The sequence below is a fragment of the Pristis pectinata genome, chromosome 22 (genome assembly GCF_009764475.1).
Source record: "Pristis pectinata isolate sPriPec2 chromosome 22, sPriPec2.1.pri, whole genome shotgun sequence".
In the NCBI taxonomy this organism is placed as follows: Eukaryota; Metazoa; Chordata; class Chondrichthyes; order Rhinopristiformes; family Pristidae; genus Pristis; species Pristis pectinata.
The window spans coordinates 4,517,173-4,531,295 of record NC_067426.1 but is presented as its reverse complement, the minus strand read 5'-3'; the positions used below and the strand labels follow the sequence as shown (position 1 = coordinate 4,531,295).

The 14,123-nt window shown below is 44.9% G+C and overlaps 1 protein-coding gene across 8 annotated transcripts in view; it reads right to left on the bottom strand.

Moving 5' to 3' along the window:
* Positions 1–14,123, bottom strand: part of LOC127581693 (polycomb protein SCMH1-like) — a 215,827-nt gene that overhangs the window by 25,289 nt on the left and 176,415 nt on the right. For all 8 annotated transcript variants that reach the window (XR_007957991.1, XM_052036325.1, XM_052036330.1 and 5 more), the window contains 2 exons: positions 6,895–7,142; positions 1,799–1,928 (listed from right to left, as the gene is read on the bottom strand). Coding sequence is in view for 7 of the 8 variants with exons in the window: in XM_052036325.1 (XP_051892285.1) it covers positions 1,799–1,928; positions 6,895–7,142 (378 nt within the window). In the remaining variant the exon portion in view is untranslated. The remainder of the gene's footprint in view (positions 1–1,798; positions 1,929–6,894; positions 7,143–14,123) is intronic.

Genomic DNA, 14,123 nt, shown 5'->3' with positions numbered 1-14,123 from the left:
TGCAGGTTTCAGTGAGACCTCCTCTTCGAAACTTTAGAGAGTACTGGCATAGTCCACTCAATCTTTCCTTATAGAGCAAACCTGCAATCCCTAAAACCAGTCCAGTGAATCATTGGCGCACTCTCTCTGTGGTACGCATATCTTTTTTTTTGGGTAAGGAGACCAAACATGTACACAATACTCCAGGTGTGGTGTCATTGAGGCCCCTGTCTAATTGTAGTATGACATATTTACTCTTGTACTTCAATCCTCTTGTAATAAAGGCCAAATGGACACCTTTAGATGGTGGTGAGCTGATGGGAGATAAAGAGGTTTAAAGTTAACCCTGACACTGCCAGCATTCAGCAGATTTGTCCCAGTGTTCAGGTGTTCATCCAGGGACCCAAGCAGTCCTTTCAGGTGAGGCAGAGATTTACCTTCACCTCTTCTAATATCATCTACTGCACTTGTGCTCCAAGTGTGGCCTCCTCTACATCGGCAAGACCCAACGCAGACTGGGTGACTGTTTCGTAGAGCACCTGTGCTCCGTCCATAACCGCGATCTGCATCTCCCCGTTGCCAGTCACTTCAACTCCCCCTCCCACCCCATCACAGATATGTCAGTCCTCGGCCTCCTCCACTGCCAGGAGAAGTCCAAGCGCAATCTGGAGGAACAGCACCTCATTTCCCGTCTTGGGCCCTTCTATCTTAACAGGATGAACATCGAATTCTCCCACTTTAGGTAAAACAAACCCCACCCCCCCAATGGCTCTTCTTTTCTCCCCTTTCCCAGCCTCTCTCTCTTTTTTCTCCTAGCCTATATTTTTCCTCCCCTCCCTCCATGTCACCTGCCTCCTTACCTTTGACCCATCCCCCGGTGGATCTGCTCTCCCCTCCTCCCCCGCACCTGCCTATCACTACCTCTTACCTGCATCGACCTATCACCACTCTGTGCCCACCCCGCCTCCCCTCTTTTGTCCACCTATCACCATTCTGCTTTTCCCTCCTATATATCGGGCTTCCCCTTTTCCTGCCTTCAGTCCTGAAGAAGGGTCCTGACCTGAAACGTTGACCATCTGTTTTTCTCCACGGGTGCTGCCTGGCCTGCTGAGTTCCTCCAGCATCTTGTTGTTTATTTGTTCAGGTGTTCAGCTTGCATGAGAGCCCTTTGGGGTTAATACTGAGTTCAACTAATTCCGGGAAACCCCCTTAACATATGTGGGCATAACTTTGTTCCAATTTCTTATCGAAGCATATCCAAACATCCACACTGACCAAGGTGTCCACCTAAGCTGGTCCCATCGGTGTGCCTGCCTCAACTACTTCCTCTGGCAGCTCGTTCCCTATAGTGACCACCCTCTGCGTGAAGAAGTTGCCCCTCAGGTCCCTTTTAAATCTTTCCCCTCTCACCTTAAACCTGTGCCCTCTTGTTTTGGACAGCCTTACCCAGGGATAAAGACTGTACATTCACCCTAACTATGCCCCTCATGATATCATACACCTCCAGAAGGTCACCCCTCAGTCTCCTATCTTCCAAGGAATAAAGTCCGAGCCTGCTCAACCTCTCCTTATAACTCAGGCCCTCGAGTTCTGCTTCGATTTGTCTCTGTACCACTTTGTTCCAACTATCAATTTCTAAAGTAAGTGTTACTTAACAGTTTTGCTCTTCACTCTCACAGACATACTCCTCCTCGCCTCTCTTTTCAGTTCTAGTTCTGATGAAGGGTCTTTGACCCAAAAAGTTGCCTCTATTTCTCTCACGCAGATGCTGCTCGACCTGCTCAGCACTTCCAGCACTCTTGGGTTTTGTTTCACTTACCTGTTGGTGACTGCATGATGGCTGTGCTGGGGATAGTGGCTGCATCTTGAGGGACTGTGCTGGTGTCGGGCTCTGGTGTGCTGGTGGTAGGGGAGGTCGGGACTGGATTCTGAAGGGCACGAGGTTTCCGCTGCAAGAACAAAGAAGCCCATTAGAGACGAACAAACCTGGAGAACAGCAACGGGACTAACTCACCACCAGAAGGATGGTCACCCGAGTTCAGAAAACTCAATCGTTTAGGAAATTTTCTGCAAATTCTTGAAATGCAGGAATCATGCATTGCTAGTATTGCATTTTTACACATAATAAACATATATACACATTTTAAAAAAAGTAACGGTATTCAATATTTAAAACCAAATGCAAACGAAGAATGTTTTAATGATGAAATACAGTAAGACAAATTTTCTACCGCATTTCATTGTTGTCTTCATCAGTTTCCTTGACAATTCCTACAATATTTCCTTGGCATGGTATCTGCAGTAGTGGTTTTACGGTAACTGCAGCACAGGTGTCGTTCTCTTGTTCTTGGTTACAGACAACACCACATTGATTGCCCATCCTGAAATCTCACAGCCTTTTCTCTAAAGTGGCTCAACATTAAGAGTAACTAAACCCTTGTTGAGCGGGACAGGGGGTCTTGGAGGCAGTGATGGCAGGGAAGGAAGAGAGATTAGAGAACACAGAAATAAAATAACTTATACTTCTGTAATGAAAAGAAAAACTGCAGATGCTGGAAGTATGAAATTAAAACAGAAAAAGCTGGAAAAACTCAGCAAGTCAGGCAGCATCTGTGGAAAGAGAAACAGTTAATGTTTCAGGGACACTTCATTAGAATTTTTTCAGAGATGCTGTCTAATCTGCTGAGCGTTTCCAACATTTTCTATTTTTATTTGTGCTTTCATAACATTTTTCATGTCCCTTTCAGGATACTTTACAATCAATTAAAAAACTTTGGGAGTGCAGTCACTGTAGTGAACCATTCATAGTCAACTATTCGGTTTTTGAACTGACCTGCACAACCCTAATCACTACCTCAGAATAGCAAGCCCACTGCCACTTTGGTATTGGAACTAGTTTATTATTGTCACTTGTACCGAGGTTCAGTGAAAAACTTGTCTTGCACACCGATCGTACAGGTTAATTCATTACACAGTGCAGTTACATTGAGTCAGTACAGAGTGCATTGAGGTAGAACAGGTAAAAACAATAACAGTACAGAGTAAAGTGTCACAGCTACAGAGAAAGTGCGGTGCAATAAGGTGCAAGGTCACAACAAGGTAGATCGTGAGGTCAGAGTCAATCTCGTCGTATAAGGAAACCGTTCAGTAGCCTTATCACAGTGGGATAGAAGCTGCCCTTAAGCCTGGTGGTACGTGCCCTCAGGCTCCTGTATCTTCTGCCCGATAGGAGAGGGGAGAAGAGAGAATGATGCGGGTGGGTGGGGTCTTTGATTATGCTGGCTGCTTCGCCAAGGCAGCGGGAGGTATAGACAGAGTCCAAGGAGGGGAGGCTGGTTTCCGTGACGTGCTGGGCTGTGTCCACAGCTCTCTGCAGACCTGTACAACCCTAATCACTACCTCGGTATAGCAAGCCCACGACCACTTTGCACTACAACGGACTTCGTTTTATTTGTTCTGATTGTGTTCTTTCTTGTATAATTTATGTTTTTCTTGTGAATATTGTTTATCTGATGCTTTGTGCCTGTGATGCTGCTGCAAGTAAGCTTTTCATTGCACCTGTGCACACACGCCAATATGACAATAAATCTGACTTTGATGTCCACACAATATTCAAGCAATGTGATAATGATGAGACAAACTGTTTCAGTGAGGTTGAATGAGGATAAAAGTTGACCAGTATACTGGGAAGAACTTTCAGGCTCTTTGTAAAGAAAATCACCACAAGCTCTTTAATATTCACTTGAGTGAGCAGAAGGAGTCTCAATGTGTCCCGTCTGGGAGATGACTTGCTAGAAACCGTTTGGGACTTGGAAGGGTGCGGGTTCACCAACGGAGACACAAGAGACAGCAGATACTGGAATTTGGAGCAACACACAAGATGCTGGAGGAACTCAGTGGGTCAGGCAGCATCCGTGGAGGGAAATGGACAGTCGACGTTTCGGGTTGAGACCCTTCATCTGGGTGGCCAAGCCTGTCCTGGTGTGGGATAGAGCACAGAACGCAGAGCTAAAGACAAGCTAGACTCTTGGAGCATGAAGGACCATCAGGCTAAGTAAACGTATCCTGATCGGTACAAACACAAAATTGCATAGTGCAAGTGAAAGCTCGTCAAATCAAAATACGATAAAAGTACAGATAAAGATCCAAGGGAAAGTTGGGCAGAGCACTGGCTGATGGAACTTAATACCAGCAAGTGCACAGTTATTCATTTTGGGAAGTCAAATAATGTTAAGACATATACAGTAAATGGTAGGGCCTAAGGAATGTTGATGAACAGAGGGTCCTTGGGCTTCAAGTCTATAGTTCCCTGAAAGTGGCCACACAGGTGAAGAAGGCACCTGGCACATTTGGCTTCACAGGTTGGGGCACAGAATATAAAAGTTGGGACATTATGTTGCAACTTTACAATGGTTAGACCACACTTGGGGTATCGTGCGCAGTTTTGGTCGCCATACTATAGGAAGGATGTAGTTACGTTGGAGACAGTGCAGAGGAGATTCACCACGATGTTGCCTGGATTGGAGGGCTTTCATTATGGAGAGAGACTGGATAGGCTCTGTTTGTTTTCCATGGAGGAAAGGAGTCTGAGGGGGTGACATAATAGAGGAATATAAAATTATAAAAGGCATAGATAGGACAGATAGTCAGATTCTTTTCCCCAAGGTAGGGGTATCAAAAACAAGAGGGCATGGGTTTAAGGTGAGAAGAAGGAGTTTTAAAGGGGATTTGAGGGGAATCTTTTTTTTACACCGATTAATTGATATCTGAAACATGCTGCCAGAGGAGATGGTGGAATAAGATGCAATCACTATGTTTAAGAGACATATAGACAGACACTTAAATAGGCAAGGCAGAGAAGGATATGAACCTAATGTGGACAACTGGGATTAGTGTAATTGCGCAAAAAGGTCGGCATGATCGTGGTGGTCCGAAGGGCCTGAGTGCGTTGTACAACTCGATGACTCCCTGATGTGGACAGAGCAGCAGTCAGAATTCTGAGATTCCAAACATACCTTAGCAAATCAATGAAATTGGCTTGACTGCAATTAATGTCTGCAAAACTTCAAAAAAATATAATCTCATCTCCAGACTCACCTTGCTGCAGCAGTTCCAGGTCAAGGGAGGCTTTAAATACATGAATGAGCTGAAATCTTTCATTTGCAAATAAAATTACCTTTTATTTTAAATTAATTTCTTTTAGGATCTGGGTATTTTTGGCAAAGCCAGTACTTCTTGTCCGTCCCTAAATGCTTTTGGGAAGGTGGAGGTGAGCCACCTTCTCGAACTGCTGCAGAACTTCTGGTGAAGGTGCTCTCACAGTGCTGTTGGACAGGGAGGTTCAGGATTTAGATCCAGTGACAATGAAGGAAGGGTGGTATATACACAAGTCTGCATGGTATCAGCAGTCTTCTCCCTGAAGGACATTTCATGACTCAAATGGGATTGTCCTATGATTGAATGGTATCAGGGTGTTGGTTTTTTAATTCAAGATTTAATTAGTTAACTGAATTTAAGTTGTCCATCTAAGATGGTACCACCACGCACAAAATCTCCTCCAAGTCAGGCTGGTGTGCGACTTGGAGGGGAACCTGTGGTTGGTGGTGTTCCCATGTGCTTGTTGCCCTTGTCCTTCTGGTGAGAGAGGTCATGGGTTTGGGTGTAGAACCTCTGGAATTCTCTGCCTCCAAGGGCAGTGGAGTCCAGATCATTAGATACTTGACACAAATTCTCCCATACATTTTAAAAGCACTTTTCAAGCTAGTAGTAATAATAAAATGTTTTGTGTAACTCATTAATGAATGGATACAGTAGATATTCCATTGGTTTAATTATGGGTAGTATTGTGAATATTCAATGAAATGAAAGAATTATAGCAAGTATATGTGAGTTTTAGCAAGAATAGCAAGTTCTATGTTCTATGTATGTAGGGTTAAACGAAATGAGGAGCTATAGAAAGTGAATATTTCTGCATTACAGAGAAATCAGTGTATGGAGAGTTCTCTGGAATAGAACCCTTATGTAACCCAGGGACTGCCTGTATACTTAAGGGAGAGAGAGATAAATATTTGAAAGATTGAGGAATTAAGGGTTAAGGGGTAAGATTTCTTTATTAGTCACATTTACATCGAAACACACAGCGAAATGCATCTTTTTCGCACAGTGTGTTCTGGGGGCAGCCCGCAAGTGTTGCCACGCTTCCGGCGCCAACATAGCCGCACAGTAGTGTAGCAGTTAGCATAACGCTATTACAGCGCCCTTGACCCGAGTTCAATTCCCACCGCTGTCTGTAAGGAGTCTGTACGTTCTCCCCGTGATTGTGTGGGTTTCCTCCGGGTGCTCCGGTTTCCTCCCACATTCCAAAGACGTACGGGTTAGGAGCTGTGGGCATGCAATGTTGGCTCTGGAAGAGTGGCGACACTTGCGGGCTGCCTCCAGCACATTCTCAGTAACACAAAAAGATGCATTTCACTGTGTGTTTCGATGTGCATGTGACTAATAAATAAATATCTTATCTAGCACGCCCACAACTTCCTAACCCATACATCTTTTGGAATGTGGGAGGAAACCGGAGCACCCGGAGGAAACCCACGCAGACATGGAGAGAACGTACAATCTCCTTACAGACAGCGGCCGGAATTGAACTCGGGTCGCTGGCGCTGTAATAGCGTCACGCTAACCGCTACACTACCGTGCCTGCACAAAGGAGGAGTTGAGGCCAGCATAGTTCAGCCATGATCAGGGCAGGACAGGCTTGAGAGGTCTGATGGCCTATTCCTGCTCCTTTTTCCTCGTGTGTTCTTGCTGTCAGAACAACTGAGGCAAATAACGGCAGTGCATTCCGCAGCTGACAGACCTTCAGATGAGGTGGTTTCTGAATACAACAGGCTAGGTAGGCCAGTTAACGTGACCCACCTTGCTCCCTGGCTTCGGGCCTCTCTTCTTTGGGATCTTCAGCGGCTCCACAGGTCTGGTGGCAGATGAGACGAGGCGCTGTAGTTCCGGTTGGCTGTCACCCACCTGCCCCACTCGGCTCCGCTTCCTGCCCGGTTTTCGGCCACGGTGGACGGCGAGCTGTTCCGACGTGGTCTTCACCGAAGCCTGCATACTATGCTTCTCGGGATCCCCCTCTGGTGCTGCCGGCACGTTCTTCGGAATGACGGCTGTGGGGAGGCAAAAAAACTTGTGAAGGATCAATTTTTGCATAAACTTCTATTGTTCCAGGTTACCAGTGTTAATTTTTGTACGTCAGATGAAGCAGGATTCTGGAGACCGAAGGAAAAAGTAACACAGCAGAGAAACGGGATAAAGTGTTTGCTTTTGGTTGATGTGTAAATTCAGCCCAAGTGTTGGTGCCTGAGTAAGCGCCTCTCAGTTTCCTGCACTAATACTCTCTCACCTCAGCGTCTAATTTTCAGTCTGCTCCCTAGAAACAACAAACCTTCACCCACATGCAGCAGAAACATATGGCACTCCCAAGCAACACTTAGTGGGGGCTGAACTGCTCTGGTAGGAACAGTTGTGTAGTCAATGGCAGTATTGTTGTTATACGATACATATAACAGTTGTTATACTAGTGATCTGGATTAATGAACAGGAAACATGAATTAAAATCTCACCATCTTGGCTGGAAGTTTAGATTCAGTTAATTACATATCCACAGATTAAAGAGCTAGCACGTTGGTACTACCACACATAGGAAATTCCCAGGAAATTTACTGTTCTTACCTAGTCTGTAATAATTTATGTTTTTCTTGTGAATGCTGCTTATCTGATGCTATTTGCCTGTGATACTGCTGCAAGGAGGTTTTTCATTGCACCTGTGTGTACGTGTACCTGTGCAGATGATAATAAACTAGACTCGACTTTGATCTTTATGTGACTCCAGACCAAGAACAACGTGCTTAATTCTGAAATGACCCAGTGACATCCTCCGTTCAGGGGCACACGGTAGTGTAGCGGTTAGCACAACGCCATTACAGCGCCAGAGACCTGGGTTCAATTCCCGCTGCTGTCTGTAAGGAGTTTGTACGTTCTCCCCATGACTGTGTGGGTTTCCTCCGGGTGCTCTGGTTTCCTCCCATATTCCAAAGATGTACAGGTTAGGAAGTTGTGGGCATGCTACGTTGGTGCCGGAAGTGTGGCGAAACTTGCGGGCTGCCCCCAGAACACTCTACGCAGAAGATGCATTTCACTGTGTGTTTCGATGTACATGCGATAAAGATATCTTATTCTGGACTTGCCTGCAAAGCAGACATCAGCTGATTCGAGAAAAATTGGCTTTATGGACTGGGCAGTTGGAAGTCACAGATGGGTAGGAGTCAAAGTCACTTTGCAATCAAAGAGCAACATCAATCCATTACAGACACACGAGAGACTGCCGATGCTGGAATCTGGAGCAACACAATCTGCTGGAGGAACTCAGCAGGTCAGGCAGCATCTGTGGAGGGAAATGGACAGTCAACATTTTGGGACGTGACCCTTCATCTGGACTCAGTCATCAGACTCAGTCCAGATGAAGGGTTTTGACCCGAAACGCCGACTGTCCATTTCCCTCCACAGATGCTGCCTGACCTGCTGAGTTCCTCCAGCGTTTTGTGTGCTGCTATCAATCCACTACAACTTAGTGAGCCAGAAGCCCTCACTGCACTTCTTTTTTGTTCACTTATACACTCACAGGACAAAGGCATCACTGACAAGGCTGGCAATCATTGTCCATCCGTAACTGCACTTGAGTGGACTAGCTTGCTGGACCATTTCAGTTACCCAGACTAGGTGCCTGGTATTTAACAGCTGATTTCCTTCCCTAAATTAGATTAGTGAACTACAGTGTTTTACAAAAATCCAATAGCTTCATGGTTATTATTACCAATACTGTTTTTTTTAAATAACCTAGTAATCCCATCTGCTATGGCGAGATATGAACTTGCGTCTCAAGAACATTCACCTATGGCTGTAGATTACCTGTCCAGTAATGTAACCCCACTGCTCAATAACCCTTAGCTACCCCAAGCAGTGAGGCAGGTACATTTTACCACTGGGTGGTTGTGCATTTTACATACTCATTCACACTGTGGTGTGTAACTTCATACATCTTCAATATTTTCAGTATCATGAGAAGTTTTCGCCTGGAATCCACCTTTAAGCATCAGTTATCTTTGAAGCTAATTATACTGGTAATTTAAAGATATTGCTCAGAATAGTCGAGAGCCAAAACAATGAAGTAGAATTACTCCACCATAGCTGATACTCAGGATTGTAGAAAGAACCAGACTGTTCAACACTGTTTGTTCTCCCCACTGTTTGAGGATGGCCCAGCGCATGTTATAAGACCTTCCCGATGCTACTATGGACACTGAAATGGTCTTGTCATCGGATGGGAACACAGCTTGGGACAGTTTCCAATGTACAGGATCACAATAGGCTGCAGAGGATTGTAGACTCAGCCAGCTCCATCACGGGCACAACCCTCCCCACCATTGAGAGCATCTTCAAGAGGTGGTGCCTCAAGAAGGCGGCATCCGTCACTAAGGACTCTCACCACCCGGGACATGCCCTCTTCATGTTATTACCTTTGGGGAGGAGGTACAGAAGCCTGAAGACCCAAACTCAACGATTTAGGAACAGCTTCTTCCCCTCCGCCATCAGATTTCTGAACGGTCCATGAACCCATGAAGACTACCTTGTTATTCCTTTTTTTTTGCACTATATATTTTGTAATTTATGCTAATTTTTATGTCTTCTGCCGCAAACAACAAATTTCACGTCATATGTCAGTGATAATAAACCTGATTCTGAAAAGAAGCCACCGCATGAAAAAGGGCAACTGAGCAACACTGACACACAAAGCACTGAGCTCCGATACAACTGGCTACTGGAATAATACAGGAAAAGGATGGGAATTCTGAAGGCTTGCAGTTACCAGAACCACTTGTGTGTTCTCATGGTGAACCTTCTCCTCTTTTGTATTGGACTTAGGGACCTGGATCTATTTATAACATCTGTCTGGGATCCCAATGCTAAACATGGGGGAAGACATACTTCAATTATATTCACTCATGCAAATCAAACACAGCCTAATGTTACGTACAACCTTATGAATCAGAAGAACGAGCAGGTCAGTTGTCCCTGAAGCCTGCTCAAAAGTTTGGTGAGATCATGGCTAATATGACGGAAGCCTTAACTCTGAATTCCTGACAATTGTTCTTTCTTGTAAAGATGTGCTTATGTTTTTCTTGTGAATGCTGCTTATCTGATGCTATGTGCATGTGATGCTGCTGCAAGCAAGTTTTTCATTGCACCTGTGCATACATGGACTTGTGCATGTGAGAATAAATTTGACTTTGACTTTAACTGACAAATCCAGTAACTTTTCACCCTTTATATGGTTTGTAAAACAATCATATTTCCTCCAAGGTTCCTTTTTGAATGGAGACACAAGAGGCAGCCGATGCTGTAACCCAGAACAGAGAACAAGCTGAAAAAGACGATGCTGCTGGAGGAACTCAGCGGGCCAGGCAGCATCCGTGGAGAAAAGCAGGCGGTCAACATTATGGGTCAGGACCCTTCTTCAGGACTGAAGATAGGAAAAGGGGAAGCCCAATATATAGGAGGGAAAAGCAGAGCAGTGATAGGTGGACAAAAGAGGGGAGGCGGGGTGGGCACAGGGTGGTGATAGGTAGATGCAGGTAAGAGATAGTGATAGGGAGGTGCAAGGGAGGAGGGGAGAGCAGATCCACCGGGGGATGGGTCAAAGGTAAGGAGAGAGAGGAAAAAAGGTAGAAAAAAAGAGGCTAGGAGAGGGAAGAAGAAGCAAAGAAGCATGGTGGTGGGGGGGGGGGGTTGTGGGGAAGGGGGATGGGGATTACTTAAAGTGGGAGAATTTTCTCCACAGATGCTGCCTGGCCTGCTGAGTCCCTCCAGCATCACTGTGTTTTTCATCTAGATTCCAGTACCTGCAGTCCTCTGTTAATCTCGCAGAGAACGAGCTGCTGGAGGAACTCAGTGGGTCGAGCAGCATCTGTGGAGGCAAAGGGACGGCTGATATTTCAGGTCGAGAGTTCACATCAGGAGCCCTCACACAGGGTCTCGACCCGAATTGTTGACTGTCCCATTTTTGCCTCCACAGATGCTGCTTGACCCGCTGAGTTCCTCCAGCAACTTGTTTTTTTCATTCCTCTGGATGTTCTGCTGAGTGAAGTTTGCAAGGCGTTTGGAACAAAGACAAGCACTGGTTCATCTCTGATTGACTGAAGTTATTGATCTCGGCCGTGCTGCATGGAGACTCAACAAGAGGTCCAAGAAACAGCAGAGCAAAATCTGTTTGAATAGCCAGGGGAACCTCCATGCACCTACTTTCAGACCAACATGTCCAAATAAGTTTTTTCCGAATCCAGAGCAAACCGAGTAGCATGGTTATACCCTCTTCTTCTCGAGAATGACTTAAGAGTCATACAGCATGGAAACAGGCCCTTCAGCCCGACTGGTCCATGCTGACCAAGACACCCACCTAAGCTAGTCTCATTTGCCCACGTTTGGCCCATGTCCCCCCCCCCCCCCCCCCCCCCCCCCAAACTTTCCTATCCATTTACCTGTCCAAGTGTCTTTTAAATGTTGTTCATGTACCTGCTTCAACCACTTCCCCTGGCAGCTCGTACAATACACAGACCACCATCTGGCTGAAAAATATTGCCCCTCAGGCTCCTACTAAAACTTTCCCCCTCACTTTAAACCTATGCCCTTTAGTTCTTGATTCCCCAACCCTAAGGAAAAAGACTGTGCACTCACCCTATGTCCCACATGATTTTATACACCTCTATAAGGTCAAATGCACCACTCTAAGTCTTGCTTACACTTCAGACTTCTCCTCAGATATACCTGCCTGCTGCATCAACGAGTACACAGATTCACACAGAACTTACAACGCAGAAACACACAGCTAACAATACTCCACTCAAACAACCCCCTACGCTGACATATCCAACTTGACCAGCAGAATCAGGTTTATTATCACTGACTTATATGTCGTGAAATTTGTCGTTTTGCGGCAGCAGCACAGTACAAAGACATAAAATTATAAATTCTAAAATAAATAAATAGTGCAAAAAGGTAGTGCTCATGGGTTCATGGACCGTTCAGAAATCTGATGACGGAGGGGAAGAAGCTGTTCCTGAACCATTGAGTGTGCGTCTTCAGGCTCCTGTACCTCCTCCTTGATGGTAGTAACGAGAAGAGGGCATGTCCCGGGTGGTGAGGGTCCTTCGTGATGGATGCTGCCTCCTTGAGGCACTGCCTCTTGAAGATGTCCTTGATGGTAGGAAGGGTTGTGCCCGTGATGGAGCTGGCTGACTGTACAACCCTCCTGTGCATTGGAGCCTCCATACTAGGCAGTGATGCACCCTGATCATATCCCTTAATTCCTCTGTTCTCACTCATGTCCGTGTCCATGCATTGTTTGGTGAGCACATATCATGATTCTGTTAGTAGTTCTTTTAAAGAAAAGTTGCATTTGGATAGTGCCTTTTACAATCTCTGAACATTTTACAACCAATTAAGTACTCTACGGTCACTGCTGTGATGTGGGTGACGTTAACCTTACCCAGGGTGCTAAATATTGTGGCGATATAGGGAAAATAAAGTAGCTTCTTCTTAGAATTTTATAGATTCTATAGGAGAAACCAGATTTTACCAGGAGAAGATTAAATAGCTCAGCAGGACATAGGGCAGTAGTCAGAGAGAGGAAATTACTGATCATGTTATCTTATCAAGGGTACATTCTAAACAGAATAGATAAATATAAATTCAATTAAAACTCTCTACCTAGTCTGGAACAGATCCACATTAATCCAGGACAATATCTTAAAGTGGTTCATTTGTAATTATAATTTCATTGCTTCCAAGTAAATGAATATTCTGTGGTATTGCATCTCTATAATCCTCTGGTGCGTTACATTTAAATGCAGTGTAATAGTTTAAGAGATGGTAACTTCACACATTACATAAATAAGCAAAAAGGAATTGTCTTCCAGTATAGATATTTAAAAAGCAAATTAGTTGAAATTCAATTGTCAGAAGAGTAAGTTGTCAATTCTCACCTCAGACTTGTTCTGTGCATCGTGAAGCAATCCCAGAGCCTGATTCACTTTTAAAAGATCAGTATCGTCTGGTAATCATCCAAAATTGAGTATACTTTTGCATGAATTAGCTCCACCTTCTTTACAGAGTGCAAGAACTGACCTATAGCAGCGTTCCCCTATCTTGCTCTGAGTTACCAAGACGACAGACTATTTACTTCTGCAAAATTCTGCGTAGCCTTGGAAACACCATGAAATGAAGATTCCACTCTCCCTCTGCACAGTGAGAGTGCCATTTAATTAATTTAATTCCCAAAAGGTAATAAAATCTGACAGAGCGGAACAAACTAAAGAATGATCCATAACACAAACTGCTGCTGGATTATTGAAAGTCTAATGTTAAACCAAGGGCTGGGATCCCTCTGAAAAACATAAACAAATGCTTAGATTTACACCAGCTGGTACTGCAAATTAAAACCAGCTCCCTGAACCTGAACACAGTCCTGAAAAATGACACCTGTACATCAGCCTTTCCATTCCTTTGGAGACACAAGAGACTGCAGACGCTGGAATCTGGAGCAACAAAGAAAATGCTGGAAGAACTCAGTGGGTCAGGAAGCATCTGTGGAGGGAAATGGACAGTTGACGTTTCGGGTCGAGACCCTTCATCTGGACTGAAATTTCCTTTCTCACTGCTCTGAATGGATTTCTCATCTGTCCACCTGTCCCCTTACTGAGGAAGGGCAGATCATCATTATCTGTTGGTAACTGGCTACTAGACACAAACCATGCCCTACATCAAACAGAACTGCCTTTCCATCCTTAAGTGGGGAAGGTCCCATCCATCTGCAGTTAACCCAAGGCACTGAGGCTATTAAATAAGATTACTATAGATTAGTATTTAATTTTAATTATGGGTGGTACGGGAGCACAGAGGTTAGCGTAACGCTATTGCAGCACCAGCAATCAGGGTTCGATTCCAGCCGCAATCTGTAAGGAGTTTGTACGTTCTCCCCATAACTGCGTGGGTTTCCTCCAGGTGCTCCAGTTTCCTCCCACATTCAAAGACGT